Source organism: Podarcis filfolensis, assembly GCF_964270895.1.
Source record: "Podarcis filfolensis genome assembly, chromosome: 10".
Classification (NCBI taxonomy): domain Eukaryota; kingdom Metazoa; phylum Chordata; class Lepidosauria; order Squamata; family Lacertidae; genus Podarcis; species Podarcis filfolensis.
Window position 1 is genome coordinate 68,571,941 of NC_139612.1, and position 20,034 is coordinate 68,591,974.

Genomic DNA, 20,034 nt, shown 5'->3' on the forward strand with positions numbered 1-20,034 from the left:
CATAGAGTGCCCCCTAGAGATCACTTAGGTGCTGCTAACACAGTGGTTTGGACTTCACCCCCAGAGGCACACTCCCTTGTCTTTCAAGACAGACGGATGCCAACAACAACAGAATGCACTGAAAGCAGCATCCTTCGAAGTGGACTGGGGATGCCAGTCCTACAGGGTCTGCCCACCCTGTACTGTTTTCCTGATTTAAATCAGACAACCCAACCTATCTGGGGAAATGGGGATGGGGATTTTCACAGAAAGGAAGGGTTCACTCTTCTTCTTCTTCTTCTTCTTCTTCTTCTTCTTCTTCTTCTTCTTCTTCTTCCTCCTCCTCCTCCTCCTCCTCCTCCTCCTCCTCCTCTTCCATGAACACAGTCTTAACAGTGAGTCTGTAAGTGACTGTGGTGGAAGCCAATTCTGGAACCACACATCCTTCCACAGTGGGGATATAGGTTTTCAGGCAGGAGGTGATCACGGTGAGGGTTTGCCAAGTATGCCTTCCTCTTAGCACGTTTCTCCCTTTCAAAACGACTTTGAACGTTTTCAAAGTCCATGAGACCTTCGGTAAATAAAGGCTGTTCTGCAATCGGAGCACTTGCAGGCCAGTGTTTCTCAGTTGTCAACGTTTATACTACATTTTTTAAAAATTGCCTTGAGAGAGTCTTTAAACCTTTTTTGTTGACCACCAGCATTACACTTTCCATTATTAAGTTCGGAATAGAGTAGTTGCTTTGGAAGACAATCATCAGGCATCCACACAACATGACCAGTCCAACCAAGTTAATGTTGAAGAATCATTGCTTCAATACTGGTGATCTTTGCTTCTTGCAGTACACTGGCATTAGTTCGCCTGCCTTCCCAAGTGATGTGTAAAAATTTTCGGAGACACCAATGATGGAATCTTTCAAGGAGTTGGAGATGGCGTTTATAAGTTGTCCATTCTTCGCAAGCATTTTCACAGAAAGAAAGGGTTCACTACTATTCCCAACAGTGTCCCACTCCCGATTGTATTGGGTCAGGGCGGGGGGCATTCCCTGCAGCTGTTATTGAATTGTTTGTTTTTTGAACAACAGCAACAATCAGCGGAGTCACCAGTCTCTCACCATTTCATCCTTATTATCCCAAAACAGCAAGTGCAGTGGAGTGAGGGTGGTCCTGGCCAAGCGTTTTTTTGAGCCAGGAACATCCTGATTTTGTAGCTCGGAGCTCCTTCAGGTGACCTGCTTGTGGAGGCAACCACAATCCCCTAGCTGCTCCAGGATATAAGTGTGTCAAACTAATAAATGAGCTGCACAAATCAACATTCTTCTTCTTTTAAGCAGTCTGTTCAAAAGTGTAGAGCACCTAGCAGTAAGTTGGGCATTTAATACTCCAGCCTGCCTGCCCTCTGCACACCACTGCCTCTCTCTTCTAGGTGGTTTCCCGTTTTGCAGCAAAGATTTTATGTAGATCCGCCATTTGAACGTTTCCTGGGGGCACTTTTAATCCCTTTGCTCTAACCTTTTAAATATAAAGGTGTTCGTGGCCTTGGTAATGATTTGCACTGCCTGAATGTGGATGCTCTTAATGAAGAGGTGCAATTCCATTTTCTTCAGCTAAAAATACCATTGTCAGGGGTACATTGATGGGTGAAAATTTAAGGGTGGGCAGGACCTTTTCTCACCTGGCAATTTTTGAAATTGAAGGGGAGCGTTGACTGTTTGATGACCTTTTCAGTCTACAGGAAACCTGTTTTCACATTCTCAGAGACAAGAAATTTCACACAGGAGCTGAATCCAGTACTTTCAGCCTCCTCTTCCTCCTCTGCTAGGGGGGTGTGCAGAGTAGGAATACAGGTACCAGAAGTTGGCAGTCTCTGGGCCAAATCAAAACTCGTCCCCTGCAACCAACCCCTGAATAGGCGAAGGGCTTGGTCTCACCACTCAAAGAACCTGGCCCCTTGGTTCCCTTCTCCTCTCTGAGTGGGACGCGGGTGGCACTGTGGTCTAAACCCCTGAGCCTCTTGGGTTTGCTGATCAGAAGGTCAGCAGTTCGAATCCACGCAGCGGGATGAGCTCCCATTGCTCTGTCCCAGCTCCTGCCAACCTAGCAGTTTGAAAACATGCCAGTGCAAGTGGATAAATAGGTACCACTGCGACGGGAAGGTAAATGGCATTTCCGTGTTCTCTGGCAGTCATCACAGTCCTCTGTGCACCAGAAGCGGTTTAGTCATGCTGGCCACATGACCCAGAAAGCTGTTTGTGGACAATCGCCAGCTCCCTTGTCCTGAAAAGCGAGATGAGTGCCGCACCCCATCGTCGCCTTTGACTGAACTTAACCGTCCTGGGGTCCTTTACCTTACCCTCTCTGGGTATCTCCCCAAATACAGCATTGGACCCAAAGGGGTGCAGCAAATCCAGTGTTGGAATAACAGACCAGGTATTGTAGGCAGATCAGTCAGCAGTGCTGGCAGGTTGGAGGACCATCAGGCAGGAGGAGCAGGCTGGGCAACAAGACAAGTATCCGGGGGCAGCAGCAAGGCAGAGAACAAGCTGGGACCTTGGCAAGGATCACACTCTGGTTGCCCCCTCAAACAAAGCACCATCTGGGCATGTGCTGCAATGTTCTCCATCCCACAGAAGTGGGCTTAAGGCCATGTGTGTATCAGCCCTCCTTGAACTATTCCCATTATGGAGAGATGCCTGGGGACAAAGGGAATTGCTTCCCTCTTGCACATGGAGATGCTGTCTTTGTCCGGCAGACGGAGGTGTCGGAAAGAGACAGGAGGGTAAAGAGGAGAGGAGTGTAGGGTGAGACAAGGGCTGGATCTAGACACATCAGTTAAATGTACAGTAGTACCTTGGGTTACATACGCTTCAGGTTACATACGCTTCAGGTTACAGACTCCGCTAACCCAGAAATAGTGCTTCAGGTTAAGAACTTTGCTTCAGGATGAGAACAGAAGCAGGAGGCCCCATTAGCTAAAGTGGTTCTTCAGGTTATGAACAGTTTCATGTTAAGAACGGACCTCCAGAATGAATTAAGTACTTAACCTGAGGAACCACTGATTTCCTTAAGGAAATCAGCCCTGGTTGCTCACTGGAAGGACAGATCCTGAAGCTGAGGCTCCAATGCTTTGGCCACCTCATGAGAAGAGAAGACTCCCTGGAAAAGACCTTGATGTTGGGAAAGATGGAGGGCACAAGGAGAAGGGGACGACAGAGGACGAGATGGTGGGACAGTGTTCTTGAAGCTACCAGCATGAGTTTGACCAAACTGAGGGAGGCAGTGGAAGACAGAAGTGCCTGGCGTGCTCTGGTCCAGGGGGTCACGAAGAGTCGGACATGACTAAACGACTAAACAACAACACCACTGTATTGCAAACTTTGTATGAGAAATTGGGTTGGCAAAAACAGAACTCCACAGTGCCATCTGGTGTCACAGTGTTAGAATGCATAAACAACACATATAAAGCACTTTTTCTTTGCCAATGTAGCTGAGTCCAAGATAGAAGCAGGGTGAGAAGAAGCACATTCTGCTTGCAAATTCTGCATCCCTCCCATCTTTTCCCACAGCCTAAAAAGAAAGGCGGGTAAATATTGAATTGTCAACTTGAAAGGAGAAGTCTGTCACTTTGTTCTGACCTCTGAATGGGAGGAACTCTTTTTTCTGGGCTATGTCTTTGTACCAGGAAGCCCGTCTAAAGAAGATGGGGAGACATTCTGCCACCAAGGTGTTTTTCACCTCCCCATAGGAGGCTATGCTGCTTCATGCTTGCCTCTCCGTAGACAGTAACAGATATTTCGCAGAAGGTGGTATCATTCTGTTTCAGTGTACACCTCGGTGGGACCACTTAATCCCACGTTTTGCATATCCCATTGTCCATCTCTCCCTCTTAATTAAATTAAGCTGGTGCGGTGAACTTTTCAGCTGTCAGGAGAGGCTTTTGAAGCTATTCAGAGAACAAGATAAGCCAGCAACAACACTTCTCTCCTATCCAGAGTCACTTGACCTTGGTCGGGGGATGCTGCGCCCGCCCCCTGCCCCAATGCTTACGGTTCTCTAGAGCACAAAGGCATCACTTGGGAATGGCTAAACTAGACCAGCTGAGCACTGTACACTTTTTGTGGAGGCTTCTTCCTCTTCAGATTCAGATTGTAAGTGTGAGGTGCGGGGCACTTCCACACAGTGAGGCAATTCTCCAGCCAGGTGAGGTTTCGCTTCACCCCTTCCGTGTTTTCTGCGTTCCACCTTCCTCTGTTTCTCAAGAGATCCCTCTGTAGCAATGGTTGGGCACCTCCAGCACATGGGCTAAGGTTACAAGATGTCCCTGTTTCCCAGGACATTCCCCAGATTTACAAATCAGTCCCCATACAAAATCCCTGGAAGTTGAAAAGTGTCCCCGGGTTCATTGAAAAAAATCTGGTAACCTTATTGTGGGCCCAATCAGGCCTCCCCTGTGTGGCCTGTGGAGCACTTTGGCCAGGCTGAGCCACACACCCCTGTCCTACCCCTGACGCATAGCTGTCAAGCATCCCTTATTTGGCGGGACAGTCCCTTATCCCAGCGCCATGTCCCGCTGCTGTCCCTTATTGATGATGTCCCTTAAATATGCTACTGAAGGTAATGGGGCCCTTTCTATGTCCTGCTGTCCTTTGTCAACAACAAATTGTTGCTGTTTTTTTGTGTTGAATATATGCTATATGGTAATTTATGGACCTAATAGGTATCTAAAGCCATTTGCACGCAACAAAATATGTATTTTATCAAAGTAATTGTTGATCCCTTATTTTGGCTGCTGATCACTTATTTTTGAGGCTGCTGGTCCCTTATTTTCAAATCTGTAAGTTGACAGCTATGCCCTGACGTCATATAAGATCTGGGTGTGGTGCAGGTAAAGATGTAGCTGTCTGGTCCATCAGGGCTTGCAAAACACCATGCTCATTGCTATGTTCCAACCTAGAGTCTATGGCTTTCTCTCTAGCCTCTTCTATTTTGATGCCCATCCTGCTCCCCACTCCCTATTTTAATCTCAAAGGTGGACCCCACCTCGGTTGCATCTGGTCCAGCCCTCTAATGGCCTTCCATCTACGGGCTAAGACCTTTCTGTTTCCAGGGGACTTTGATTGATTGCACCGATGTTTTTTCTGTGCCGTTGCCCTGCTGCATATTTATTTATCTTTAGCTCAGAGCTGGCTGCTGGTCTTTATCTGTGGTGTTCATCGTTGTAGTTTTCGATAAGCTATTGTGCTGTGTTCTGTATATTTTACGGTTTTCTTGTTGGCTGCCTTGGGCATCTAAACATGGAAAGGTGCAATAAGAAGTAAACAGGGAAGGAAGCCACCTTCAGAGCTCATCTTTGGAGTAAGAGAAAACGACCCCACCAAGCAAATCATAGCACTCAATGGGACCCATCCCACAGCTCAGATGGCTTTGTAAGAAGGCAGTTCTCCTGCTCTGTTCTTTTGCCGCACCTTTGAAACACTGTGCCAGAAAAGCAGAGAGCATGGCACTAAGGAGGGAGATTATTGATTTTTGCCGTTGGATTAGCATATCTGGCAGATGGAGGCTGTCTAAGAACAGTTCAGAGTGGCATCTGTGAGCTGCCTGATGGGAAGCCCTGAACTTCACACATCAGATGTGGGATTTCAGCAGTGTGTGTGTGTGTGTGTGTGTGTGTGTGTGTGTAATGCAGCAGTCCAATCCACCGCACCATCAACCAGCTCTGTGCGGCCAAGAATAAACATTTGCCGCTAGCAGAGATTTAAGAGCGCAGATTTTCATTTTTGGCATGGGAGGGGAGGTGCAGGGACGGGGGAAGTTGAATGCAAAATATATTGCGCTATGCAACTGAACATTACTTGGCAGAACCGATAAGCTAAGCTAGATCCTGATATGCATCTGTCTACCTGACAGACACACTGTGACTGTATTAGCTTAAATCTAATTACTTTTTGAGTAAATTGTGGATAAGCCTGTATTTGTCAAATAAAGCCCAGTCCACAATCCAGTTAGCTGGTTTCGCTCTTTCCTTTCTATTCTTCCTTCAGCCCTGTTTGTGGAGAACTGGATTAGCTGGTGAACTGTTCTTGGGGCCAAGATTACAGGCACACATTGCATGCCTCCAAAAACACTCCTCATGTGAACTGGGGTCCGTTGTTCTCCCTCAGGTAACACGCATGCTGATCCGACACCCATAATGGCTCCCTTTTGTATACGTCTTAGATCAGGCATGTCCAAAGTCCGTTTCGGGGGCTCAATCCGTCCTGCCGGTCCATTTAATCCGGCCCCTGTTGCAGTGTTTTTACCCGGGTAAAATCCTAAAAACCTCAACAATTTCAATGCTAAAAAATGCTCAACAACTTTGGGGTAAAATCATAAAAAAGCTCAACAACTTCAATCCTAAAAAGTGGTTAACAACTGTGGTTGGCCCTTTGGTCTGTCCTCGCGGCCCTTCACTTCATCGAATCTGGCCCTCTTTGAAAAAAGTTTGGACATCACTGTCTTAGATGGATTTCTGCCAATATGAGGCCTCTTCCAGGAAGGAACAGAAGAAGGTGGGAGCTCTTGTGGCTTGCATCTGAGGAAAAGATGAGTCCCTGACCCTCTCTAAATCAATGTCCTTTGACCTTGGGTCCCCAGATGTTGTTGGACTACAACGTCCATGAACTGTGACCATTGAGTAAGCTGACTGGGGGTGATAGGCATTGTAGTTCAATGACATCTGGGGACCCAAGGTTGAAGACACTGCTCTAAATGATCCTTCTGTACCCCCTTCCTTCCTTCCTTCCTTTCAAATAGATATAAAAGACTGAGGGAGAGCAGCAATATGTTCCAAAAACCTCTCTCCTTCTGCAGTTTTCTCCTAATGTATTATTGCAATCTGCAGAGGTAGTTTGCAGTTGTTTTCTTGAAAAGAAAAGAAAAAAAACTGACCAGAGATCTAATCTATTAAGGATATAGAACTTCAGTGCAATCTGCTGTGCGTAGCTGTGTTAACACCTGGCACTATTAAGCTTTATGCCTTGCATACCATAGACATCTACTCCATATAAAATTGTATCACCACTGCAAATAAAGGGCAACAGCCAGTAGCAAAAGAGTCTGAAGTGGATGGAATTCATGTTTAAGGATGCAAAGTATGAGGCCTTATGGGGAATTGTGGATGCAGCAGACTCTCATCCCCCTAGGAACACCAAGTGCTGATACCTTCCAGATGTTTTGGACCTACAAGCCCATTGGGATTGCACTGGGGTCATTAAAAGTAACCAGAGCTGTCCCAGACCAAGGTTGGTTCATTTCAGTGGAGCTTGCATGGCCCTAGAGAGTATTCCCAGATTTTACCCATGTTAATTAGTGGGGCCATTTGGATTTTCCACCCCAGGTGCCAAAATGTTTTCTTTTGCCTTTGGCCATCAGAATCTTCTCTTCTGTCCTGTCCATAGCTGTCAACGTTTCCCTTTTTTTAAGGGAACTTCCCTTATTCCGAATAGGATTCCTTGCAAGGAAAGGGAAAAGTTGACAGCTATGGTCCTGTCCTGCTGCTTTGGAATGGGGCACAGCTGGGGTTCATTTGGCTCTCCAGGCCTTTACACCCCTCAGCTTTCCCCCCCACCCAAATATATCATTCCCAAGAAGACAGTTGGCTGGTTGGTTGGCTATGTCTGACCAGAACAACTTCCCTGTTCCTCATCCTCATCTTCATCTTCCTGCACCTGGTTTGGGGTCTCTGGTCCTAAGTGACCTTCAGCCTCTATTTGGACCTTTCCCTGAAGCCTCACTCTACGCCCTTCTTCCTTGCCCTCCCATTTCCCCTCCTTCTGCCTGCTCTCTTATATTGAGCCTCATCCCATCTCTCCTGTCCAAGACCTGATGCCATGTTCTGCCTACATCTGGGCAAGATGTTTAACCCTGGTTTACCTGAGACCTTGGGAGAGTCCCTTCCAGCCAAAGAAGGCTATGCTGAGCCATATGGTCTTCGTACAAATCAGCTTCATCTGCCACCAAGCTATCTCTCAGCCTCAGTTCCCTGTCTGTGAAATGGGATCATGGTTTCTTCTGAAGGCAAAGGCACTATATAAAATAAAGCACCCGGTGATTACAAGTGCCGTAAACGTGATAAATCACAATAGCCCCTGTTTCAGCGTCTGGGTCCACTTCCCACACAGTTCGCGTTACGCACGCCAGGCTGCTCTCTGCTGTATTTGTTCTTCCCAGCGGGCAGCTAAAATTGTATTTTATTTTGTGCTGACTGGCGCACTCTTGTCATTGCCTTTTCCACCAAAGTGCTGACTGTCTCCTTCCTCTTCTTCAGGGAGGCATTTCATTCCCACCTCTCCCTCTTATTTGCAAGGAGGGAAGTCGCTTAATATTCTTTATAAAGTGGCATCCAGTTCAGATAATTTTTGTCCTTTGTGCAGTAAAAATGCAAATCTGTCTGACTTACGTGCAATGGCAAGCATTAATAAGTGATGTTTAAATAGACTGGATTAGCAGTTTTACTGATATATGAACAAGATCCCAGCTCTCTCTCCTCCCTCCCTGCCCCTCCTCCCGAATAATTTGCACATGCAAAATCAATTTGAATACAACACACTAAATTCAATTTAGTTTTTGTGTAGGAAATTGCACTTATCGGCCTGAACCATTAAATTTACTGTTTAATATGTACTTTCCAGCTCACTTGGTTAGAATTTCATTGCCCTTTATCTGTATAAATTTAATTAGGCCTGATATCATCAGTATATTATAGAACTAATTAAAGATTTAGATAAGTGTGGAGGGTGTTTCTTTAATGCCCTATAAAGTTCCACTTGGCAAAGGAGGGGATTTTTCCTTCCTGCTTTGCCACAGCACTTTGTGGGAGGCTAAGAGGACCCTGAGTCAGAGAATGCTTTTGGAAGCAACATGCAGCGAGTTTGAAGGTGTTAAACCTGACTCTCTCATACTCTTCCTTAATTAACCTGCAGTGTCTAGTTTGGGGTAGGGGAGAATTCATTTATCCATGAAATAAATTCCCTAGGTGAAGAGTGTACACACAGTATGACTGCTGCTGTGTGACATGACTGTTTGCTGACTCACTGGATCTCTCCAGGTTGCTTATCCCATCATAAGGTAAAGGTAAAGGGACCCCTGACCGTTAGGTCCAGTCGTGGATGACTCTGGAGTTGTGGTGCTCATCTCGCTTTACAGTGGTACCTTGGGTTAAGTACTTAATTCGTTCCAGAGGTCCGTTCTTAACCTGAAGCTGTTCTTAACCTGAAGCACCATTTTAGCTAATGGGGACTCCTGCTGCTGCCGCACCACCACCGCACGATTTCTGTTCTCATCCTGAAGCAAAGTTCTTAACCCAAGGTAATATTTCTGGGTTAGCGGAGTCTGTAACCTGAAGCATATGTAACCTGAAGCGTATGTAACCCAGGGTACCACTGTATTGGCTGAGGGAGCTGGCATACATGTGGCCAGCATGACTAAGCCACTTCTGGCAAACCAGAGCAGTGCACGGAAACACCATTTACCTTCCCGCCAGAGCGGTACCTATTTATCTACTTACACTTTGATGTGCTTTCGAACTGCTAGGTAGGCAGGAGCAGGGACCGAGCAACGGGAGCTCACCCCGTCACAGGGATTCGAACCGCCGACCTTCTGATTGGCAAAGCCCTAGGCTCAGTGGTTTAACCCACAGTGCCACCCGTGTCCCTATCCCATCATAGCTGGCCACTTAGTCATGTGATATCCCCTGGCCAGGCATTTCCTGCATGTTAGACGGGCTTTGTCTTTTCAGGAATGGCAATGAGTGCCTGTTTGGAAACTATGGCTGGCTCAGAACGATTGATGAGGGCCAGTTATTTGCGGCATGCGACTCCGTTGCTTTTTAACCTGCATTGTCTCCTGGTGGGCTGCCAAACCCCATTCAAAGTTCTGGTTATCGCCTTCAAAGTCAGGTCCATTTTGGATCCAGTAGGTCTGAAGGACCAGCTGCTCCAGCATGATTCTTCGTACCCGCCTCTTAAGTTCTTCTGGAGAGGTCATTCCTCTGCATCCAACCAGTCCATGACAGCCACACTTTACCACAATGTACAGTGGTACCTCGGGGTTAAGTACTTAATTTGTTCCAGAGGTCCGTTCTTAACCTGAAACTGTTCTTAACCTGAAGCACCACTTTAGCTAATGGGGCCTCCAGCTGCTAACCTATTTCTGGGTTAGCCGAGTCTGTAACCTGAAGCATCCTAACCTGAAGCGTATGTAACCCGAGGTACCACTGTATTCATGTCTGTACGCATTACTCATCTGCAGAACCCAGAGAAGTGTGAATTTTGAAGAATGGCAGCCTTGTGGTTTGTGTATTGTTTTGAAAGTGTGAATTTGGTAGGTTCACCTTTAAATGCACGCTGAGTGGATTTATTTCTATCCAATCCCTACTTGGGAGCTTGCTTTAGCCCCTTCTCTGTAGCCTTCAGGACCGCTAAAACTGTTTCATTCAGTTGGGCTGTTGGTGCTGCCTGATCTGTGGAGTTTGTTTATGATGCTGCATTTTTTATTAAGTTAGTTGTTTTCAATTAATTTTACTGCTCAGGTTCTGTTATGTTTGTGAGCTTCTTCAATGATTCCTGTGCTTTGGGCCTCTTCACTGTGCAATTTCTGGCTGTGGGCCTAATTAAAGGTCAATCCAGCCCATTGCTATCAGCCGTTGAGTAGCCAAGGGTCTCAAGAACAGAACCCAGATCCTGATCCTGTTGTCCTTTTCCTGCCCTGTTGCTGGAGACGAGATCAGAGACAAGACTGCACTCTGCAGCAACTGATCCCTCAACTTCCTTCCCATTCAGAACATACAAATGGAGTCTTGAACCAGAAACACACCTTTAAAAATAAAATAATGAAATATTGGTGCAATTCTTAAAAGCCTCTTTTTTTTCCTGGGAAAGCTCTGTGGGGAGAAGCAATCCTATCTTGAACTGCCTGCCTTGGAGGAAAGTCCCTAGATATTTAAAAATAATAATAATCTCAGTGGAAAGGCAGCCAAGATGAAACAATCTCCCATGAGTGCCATCAATACTTTTCTCCATTTAAATGCTAATTTTCACCTCTAACCCTGGCTAGCCTGCATAAACAAAACAAAACAAAACAAAATGTTTCAAGGGGTAGTCAGGGGAAATTCCTGATTGAATCCTGATCTGGATAAGATTTGATTTCTTCTCAAGATGGTGGCCGGGGGGGGGGGGCTTTGCATTTAATTTGAAAGAGGCAGCTCCTCAAACGTTCCTGAATCCGTCTGCGGAAAGTAGCTTGCTGCCTTTACCTTTCCCATTCCAGCCTCCTCTCTGCTTATATCCCCTTTTGGTCTCTCTCCCTCCCCACCCCATGTACCCCCTTAGGATGAAGAATTTCTTTGGGGCAGAATTTCTTTCCCTCTTACTCTCCTTCTTGCTTTCTATGTACATTGATGGTGCCAGATAAATAAACAACAGTAGTAGAGGTTCTGTGTAGGAATTGGAATGGAAGTTGCTTGTCAATCGTATCCTTATTGCATATAAACAGATTGTCTTCCACCGAGTCCTGGCATTGGTCCATCTAGCCCAGAATTTTCTCTGGCTGTCAATGGTTCTACAAGGTCTGAAGCAAAGGCTTTTCCCATTGTCTCCCTCCTGATCCTTTTAAGCAGGGCTGATTTCAGACTGGAGAAGCACTATGTGTTTACAGTAAAGGTAAAGGGACCCCTGACCATTAGGTCCAGTCGTGACCGACTCTGGGGTTGCAGCGCTCATCTCGCTTTACTGGCCGAGGGAGCCGGCGTACAGCTTCCGGGTCATGTGGCCAGCATGACTAAGCCGCTTCTGGCAAACCAGAGCAGTGCACGGAAACGCCGTTTACCTTCCCGCCGCAGTGGTACTTATTTATCTACTTGCACTTTGACGTGCTTTCGAACTGCTAGGTTGGCAGGAGCAGGGACCGAGCAACGGGAGCTCACCCCGTCGCGGGGATTTGAACCGCCGACCTTCTGATCGGCAAGTCCTAGGCTCTGTGGTTTAACCAACAGTGCCACCCACGTCCCTGTGTTTACAATACTTCTTGGTTATTTGGAGGCCACCAACCGCACAAGAGCATGGCAGTCAATACCCTCTAATATTGTCCAATGCTTCCTGTCCCCCCTCCACAAGCTGCATCAGTGTCCTCATTGGCTCTCTGACCCCAAATGATTGGCCACAGTCAGTGCCACTCTCCTTTTGGGGGACCTAAATGATGTAAACTCAGATGGCAGTCAGCTAGACCCTTGGCTGCTGCTGTTTTCAGGGTCAATTGAGGTTGATAAGGCCTTGGGTCTGCACTCTGTCCCAGACATTGCCATTGGTCCCATGTTACAGGGGAATGCAGCAACCAGAGTGAGTTAGGGAGCAATTTCATAGGGTGGCGTTCAACTACATATTATACAGAGTATGTTGCTGTTTAGTCGTTTAGTCGTGTCTGACTTTTCGTGACCCCATGGACCAGAGCACGCCAGGCACTCCTGTCTTCCACTGCCTCCCACAGTTTGGTCAAACTCATGCTGGTAGCTTCGAGAACGCTGTCCCACCATCTCGCCCTCTGTCATCCCCTTCTCCTTGTGCCCTCCATCTTTCCCAACATCAGGGTCTTTTCCAGGGAGTCTTCTCTTTTCATGAGGTGGCCAAAGCATTGGAGCCTCAGCTTCACCATCTGTCCTTCCAGTAAGCACTCAGGGCTGATTTCCTTCAGAATGGAGAGGTTTGATCTTCTTGCAGTCCATGGGACTCTCAAGAGTCTCCTCCAGCACCAGAATTCATCCATTCTTCGGCGATCAGCCTTCTTTATGGTCCAGCTCTCACTTCCATACATCACTACTGGGAGTATACTTACTGCAATTAATGAACATGGCTTCAGTTGGAGAATGACCCACACAATTTGCCCTGCACATATCACTTCTTGACATGTCCATTCCTCTGCCAGTGTGGGACTGCACCCTTGATAAATGTCCGTCACCCTCCTTGTGTGTGAAAAGAGGCTGTCTAGAACAGGCATAGGCAAACTTGGCCCTCCAGATGTTTTGGAACTACAACTCCCATCATCCCTAGCTAACAGGACCAGTGGTCAGGGATGATAGGAGTTGTAGTCCCAAAACATCTGGAGGGCCAAGCTTGCCTATGCCTGGTCTACAAACTGGAAAGCAAACATTTCTGATGCATTTTGGATCCTACAGCCCCGTTGCACAATGCAGGGTCCCATCACATCAGGTCCACCAAGTCTCTCCAACTAGCCTACTAACCTTCTCCTCCTTCTCCAACAAGTTGCACATACGAGCAGTGTAAAATTGGGCGGACTTTTTTGAAAGAAAAATGGGCTGCATGGGAAGTGAGGGGAGGTGGTAAGGCTGGAAGGAACCCCTTTTCAGACATGCTTGTTTGTACATTCAAGTTTTTGTTGTGGGAGAGTTCGAAACTTTGATCTCTCACCTGCAGTCTGCAAATACACTCATGGGAAAAAGAAAGGGCACCCTCTTTGAATTCTGTGGTTTTTACAGATGAAGACATAACAACAATCATCTGTTCCTTAGCAGGTCTTAAAATTAGGTAAATACAACCTCAGATGAACAACACATGGCATATTACACTGTGTCATGATTTATTTAACAGAAGTAAAGCCAGAATAGAAAAGTCATGTGTGGAAAAATAAGTACACCTTACGATTCAATAGCTTGTTGAACTACCTTTAGCAGCAATAACATGAAGTAATTATTTTCTGTAGGACTTTATCTGTCTCTCACATTGTTGTGGACGAATTTGGGCCCATTCTTCTTTACAACGTTGCTTCAGTTCATTGAGGTTTGCTGGCATTTTTTTTGCACAGCTCTCTTAAGACACAGCATTTCAATTGGGTTGAGGTCTGGATTTTGAGTGGGCCATTGCAACACCTTGATTCTGGGTTTTTTCAGTCATTTCCTTGTAGATTTGCTGGTGTGCTTGGGATCCTTGTCCTGTTGCATGACCCAGTTTCAGCCAAGCTTCAGCTGTTGGGCAAATGGCCGAACATTTGTCTGTAGGAGTTCATGGTCGATTCAATGACTGCAGGGTTCCCAGGTCCTGTGGCTGCAAAACAACCCCAAATCTTCACCCTTCCACCATTGTGCTTGACAGTTGGGATGAGGTGCTTGTTCTGGTTTCCTGTGTTTGGTTTTTGCTAAACGTGGCACTGCATTATGGCCAAACATCTCCACTTTGGTCTCATCTTCCCAAAGGACATTGTTCTAGAAGACGTTTGTTCAGATGCGACTTTATAGAGGTGGGCACATTTGCTGATGATCAATTAAGCAAGGGCATTTGATTAGCAGCCCCTGTCTGCTACTTAGCCTCTTAATTCCTATGGGAGCAGTAAGGATGTACTTAGTTTTTCACACTTGATTTCTCCATCGGCTTAAATAAATCGTGACACGATGTAATATGTCATGTGTTGTTGTTCACCTGAGGTTGTATTTACCTAATTTTAAGACCTGCTAGGGAACAAATGAATGCTATTATGTCCTGATATGTAAAACCACAGAATTCAAAGAGGGTGCACTTTCTTTTTCCCATGACTGTAGGTGCGCCATGTGATTTTCCGGTTTGGAGAGGGTTGTTGGCTCCTCAGAAGCTGAGAATGAAGCACCTAGACCAGAAAATGCAGTGTATTTGTGTGTGTGTCTTCCTGATGATTTAAAAGTTGTGCTGCCGGGCAGAATGCCTCTCTCTAGCCTCTCCTAAAAAAATCAAACAAAACATTTCTGATGGCTGGAAGCAAAAAATATGAAAAGGGAACAAAGGCTAATCAAGAGGCGAATTCTTCTCCCTCTCTCTCTCTTTCATATTTCATTATTTGATAACATCAGGAGAGCAGGCCTATCAGAATTGCTTTGGCAAAGGCAAACAGGAAGCACGCCTGATCAATATTTATTAATACTTTTCAAAGACAGGGGAGGCAAACCTTGAGCTGAGCGGCTAATCGAGTGAGTAATTCCACATGCGTAGGCCGGCTGGCCAAAGGCAACACCAGGCCAAACAAGGCAGTGGTTTTAATTGCAACCAATTAAAAATGCAGGTTTCTCTCTCCCCAGCCCCCGCACCACTGCCTTTATATTAATTGTTTATTTTAATGAGAAAATAATCTGATTCTCTAAGGAGTGGCAAGTAACTCCTGAAAGCAGTGAGTTCTGGATTCTGGTCAGAATGTCCTTTTGCAGCTTCAGCCATTTGGCCTCCTGTGGATGGTGTTTGTGGACTCATCCAGTCTTCTACTTGTGCCGCGACTTTCCCCTGGGAGAACCCAATTTTTGCCGCTCAATGAGAGCAGACGTCAATTGGGTTTTCTGCAGATTGCCGTTTGCTGCGATTCAGCAGGAAAGAGCGGGTTCTCCAAGGGAAAGCGGAGGGGCAAATAGAAAAGAACTCGGACTCATGCCTAGAAAACATGGGACAAGCAGAAAACCACTCAAACCTTGCTTTCTAGGCATGGAACAAGTGGAAGCGTGGATGAGCCCTCTGTCTACTCAATACAGTGTCAGATCATGGCCTCATTTCAAATAGGCTGGGTTGCACTGGCTGAGTGGGAGAAGGTAGGCATAGCCTAAGCACCTGTCCACCTAGCACAGTGTTGCCTACACTGACTGGCAGCGGCTGCCCTGAGTTTTAGAGGGAGGACATTCCCAGTCCTACCTGGAAATGAACCAGGGACCTTGTGCATGCAAAATAGACCCACCACCATTGGGCTACAGCTCTTCCACTAGGACAGCTCTTCCTCTGGAGGCAGATAATAGTTCTTGAAAATGACTTTCATCCAGTCTAGTCCCAGAACCCTAACCTCCTACACAGAACTCATTTTAATTTTCTTTCTTATTTTAATCTATAGCCTCCATTTTCCCCTTTCTTTCTTTTCTGTCAGCGCAATTCCTGTTTGGTCAGCTGACAGCACAGCTGAAGTAAATGTGGAGCTTTCCTCTTTGCATTGCAGGCAATACTACGAGATGCTGTACAACACCGCAGACGAGTTGCTGAATCTGGTGGTGGATCAAGGAGTGAAATACACTGAGCTGGAGTACATCTATGCCCTGAGCTTATTGCACCGCAGCCAGACCGGCGTTGGGGACCAAACCACCCAGAACATGAGGCTGCAGCGCCTGAAAGAGATAATCTGTGAGCAGGCAGCTATCAAGCAAGCCACCAAGGACAAGAAAATCACCACTGTTTAATTGATGCCATTGTGGGAGGGCGGCTAGCCAGAGAAGCTTCATGCTTGCTTACAGCCAACAAGAATTGCATTGTTTTGGGCGTTGCATTGTTAAAGCAGGGTGTCTGTTTGATATTTGGGTCTTACGCCTTTTTCATGAAAATATTAGCCGTTGGGTTTTTTGGGTGGGTGTGGGTTAGAAGCCAGTTATGTGGCAAGATGAGATTAGGAAACGTCACCATGATGAAATTGAATGCAAATGACTGGTGTGCCTGTCACTTTAGAGCTTTGATGGATTTAGCTGGGTGTGAGGGGAGTAGAAAAAGGAGGGGTACCTGTTGTTCACTTGATCCAGTTGGATCTACAGCATTGAGAAAGACTGATAAGTAATTTTTAACTAAAATTCAGTTCTAGCTGTCAAAATGAGAGGGACGGATGTAGCTGAGATTCCTGCCCCCTTCCTATCAAGTGGTTTTTGATTGTGCCAGTACTATCATGATACACAGCTGCCCTTATTTCCAAGATTCTCCTTTTCCCAGGTAAGCTGCAGATGAAGCTTGTCCACCATCTTGAATAGCATTTAACTGGTTTGTATGGGAAAGGGAGAGAGAGCCAGATGCCACATGGCTCCGCTGCTTTGGATTTATACCATTTCCCATGGTATACACCTGTTTGTCTGTATCATCTAGCCAAGCAGTGAGGAAAAGTTTGTCACTCCTTTCCCCCCGGTATTTCAGTTGGTTGTGGAAATACTTACTGCACCACTCAGCACTCGACCAGCTCAGTAAATGCTTACATGCTTACTCTGTGGTACGTTACCACTTGATTAATAGAGAAGACCATTTGCCATCCGTAACCAATATCACTGGGTCTCCCTGGAGATGCTGGCTCTAAATCCGCAAAGCTCATTAGCTATCTAAAAGGGGATCATTGGTTTCTTTCAAGGTTTTTCTCTCTAGTTCAAAAGCGGAAGTTGGGCTGTTACAACTTTCTTCAGTGGCTGCAACTCAAGGACACTTCTTGCATTACAGCAAGCCTGAGAGGTTGTGTTTGCTCATACAAAACACACTTGATCCACACAGCCCATAGGTAGCTAGTTCTGCAAGGGGAGGGGTCTGCTATCTTTCTTAGCAGAGGTGGCTATAGGACCAGTGTGTGGTCAGCAGGGCAGACTCCAAGCTGTCATTGCAAGAATATCAGCTTGCTGTCCTTCAGGCTTCAGGTTGAGCACAACCAGGTCAAAGATGATGTCTGAAAGTTGCCAAGTAACCTTTCTGTAAAAGTGTAGCACATCGCTGCCACAGCTAGCTCAGATCTGTTCTTAATAATGATGAGGTTTGCATATCACATGAAACCATAGTTAAACATAAACTGTGGTTTGCTGTGAATGAACAGCATGCTGGTCCACGCTGCTCAGAAGTCCACTTTCGTCCATCCGTCCATCCCCCGGTTCCTTCTGTTGCTGCACCAAAGAGGAAAGAAACCCGTGTCTTGCTTTGCTTTTTGTGTGAACCAGCACTTGTGGTATGCTTCTCACCAAACAAACCACAAATGGAAGCCATTCTGTCCCTAGACTTACCACTCATGGTTTGCTTAAGGGAAACAAACCACAAATGCTAGTTTACACATAAACCACAGCCAACCTTTGGTTTCACTCCCCACCCCCCAGTGTGACAGCCACAGGAGCAAAGACTTTTGAACAGCTTGCACCCAAATGCTGCTCATTCATATTAAACCATGGGTTACCTTAAGCTATGGTTTTGTGTGTTTTCCAAACAGTGGGCCAACATCACATTCTGGCCATTGACTTAGGTCAGCCAGCTCCATAGACACCTCCCTTCCCTTGGAAAGCCTATACATTTTGTCTGCTTCTCTATAACGTTTATTGAAAGGGAGTCAGGTCAGAGGGGAGGGCGATACAACGCTGACACTGTGGGCTTTGCCCTTCACTGCAGGACAGGCTGTGTTCTCTCCTCTTTCACAAGATTGCACACTCCCTTTGCCTACAGCTTGAAGTAGAAGTTGCCCTCTCTGAGCCGCTTCTTTTCCCTGGCTGCTTACGTTGCTTTCCTCTTGGTTCGACTGGAAAATTAAAGGATAATTTTGGAGCCCTTAATTACTGTACAGTGGTTTGCTTGGATGCACTGGTACTCTCCAAGGCTTATTCAGCAACTTCCGTGCAGTGATTTTTAAGGAGGTTGCAAGTCAGGCTTTGAATTCCCTGAGAAGGTCAGACTTTCCCCACCATCCTATGAACAGCAACATTTCAGGCACGAAGAGGAGATACACTTAACTAAGGTCACAGGAACCCAGGAGGTCCCCTGGAAGATATTGCCGTGCCTGTTCAAAATGGCTCTGGGCTGTTGATGTCTTAGTGGTGAAACTTAAGAACAGCTTTCACCAGCTCGCTCCAAACTTCAACATTTTCCCCGACCCTGCCTGCAAGTAGCATGTCAAAGAAACCCATAAAAAAGCATTTGAGTTCTTAATCCACAGGAGAATAACGCAGAATAGGATTTGGCCAAATACAGTGAAATTAGATTTTACAAGGGAAATGCACAGTTTCCAGTCCCATATTTCCCTTCTGATGCTAATGGGAAGAGCAGATGCTTGCGATACAGGATTGGCAAGATGGGTGGATGATTATTCTCACCTTCAAGTACCATTTTTTAAAAAAGCTTATCTCCAGCTGGAAAACCTGAAGTTAGTTATTTTGGGGGGGGGGGGGAACTGTCCAGGGGGGAATGTCAGTGGTAGGTGGAAAGGAACCAGCAGGTGCAGGAAGAGGGGTTAAGCACCGCCATCCCCTGTAAGTGAGCCCTACCTGCATCCTTCCATTCCTGTTAACTCAGCACAAGCAAATGCAGTCAAGGAAGACTACTGCCCAGGTCTGCATAGGGTGCCAGAAGCAGAGGCCACTGAAATGAAAGAAGACATGAGGTGCTTTTTCCTCCAGTCCTTGGTATGCACACAACCCTAGTTCCATGAGAGTTTCTCCCTTGAGATGCTGTTGGCAGTGGATCACACCATGAAGAATAAAAGTACTTGGGCTGGGGAGAGGGAGGGTGATGTGAACTGAAAAGATCCTTTTGTGTATGATCTGAGACAAATTAATAGGTGGCACTTGCGCATATTCTATATGGGTTTTGCTATTAAATATTAACACATGTATACACCCTCCTTTGAGCTTAATTTGTTCTTTGAGCCGCATCCCAAACATAAAGGCCTTCCAAACATCGGAAAGAGGCAAGCCTCCAGGAAAAAGGAAATTATGCAGTAGGCAGATGTAGCCTCTTACAAACTGGTGCATGGGTTATAATCAGGAGGACTCTCTCTGCTGCCTTCCTATTCTACACAATCTAGAAATATTTGCTGAGAGACCTAGTCTGTGATGACGGTGTACCAGCCAGACGTAGTGAGAAGCAGCTTTGGCTATTAGAAAGCCCAATTTCAGGTTCATCCAAGAACAAGCAAGGGCGACTTTCTAATAGAGCGGCTGATGATTTGCCAAAGGTATTTTGCTGCACAGCTCAGCGGAGGAAATTGCAAATGCTCACGCATCCAAAACCCTAACAAGCCAATCTTCCCCCTTGATTGCCACTTGCTCCTACGCCTAACAGAGTGAACTGTGAACACTGATGCAATGAACATCCTCATAAATTGCCGCTGATGAAAAACAAATTTGATGATTACGGCTGGGCAATAAGCGGCCTGAATTGTGTTTATTACTGCCTCCTCCTCCACCCCCGGCTCAGTTGGATAGATGAAAGCAGCAAGAGACGGGAGGAAGGCAAAACATGGCCCCGCGATCACAGTTATTAAGCCCGCCTCCGCTCACTGGGGGTCTGGATGTGG

At 46.3% G+C, this 20,034-nt stretch overlaps 1 protein-coding gene across 1 annotated transcript in view; it reads left to right on the plus strand.

Moving 5' to 3' along the window:
- The window catches only part of EXOC4 (exocyst complex component 4), a 345,430-nt gene extending 326,078 nt beyond the window's left edge, over positions 1–19,352 (plus strand). The window contains exon 18 of the mRNA XM_083572619.1: positions 15,964–19,352. Coding sequence (XP_083428745.1) covers positions 15,964–16,201 — 238 coding nt within the window. The 3' untranslated portion in view covers positions 16,202–19,352. The remainder of the gene's footprint in view (positions 1–15,963) is intronic.
- Positions 19,353–20,034: the final 682 nt, after the last annotated feature.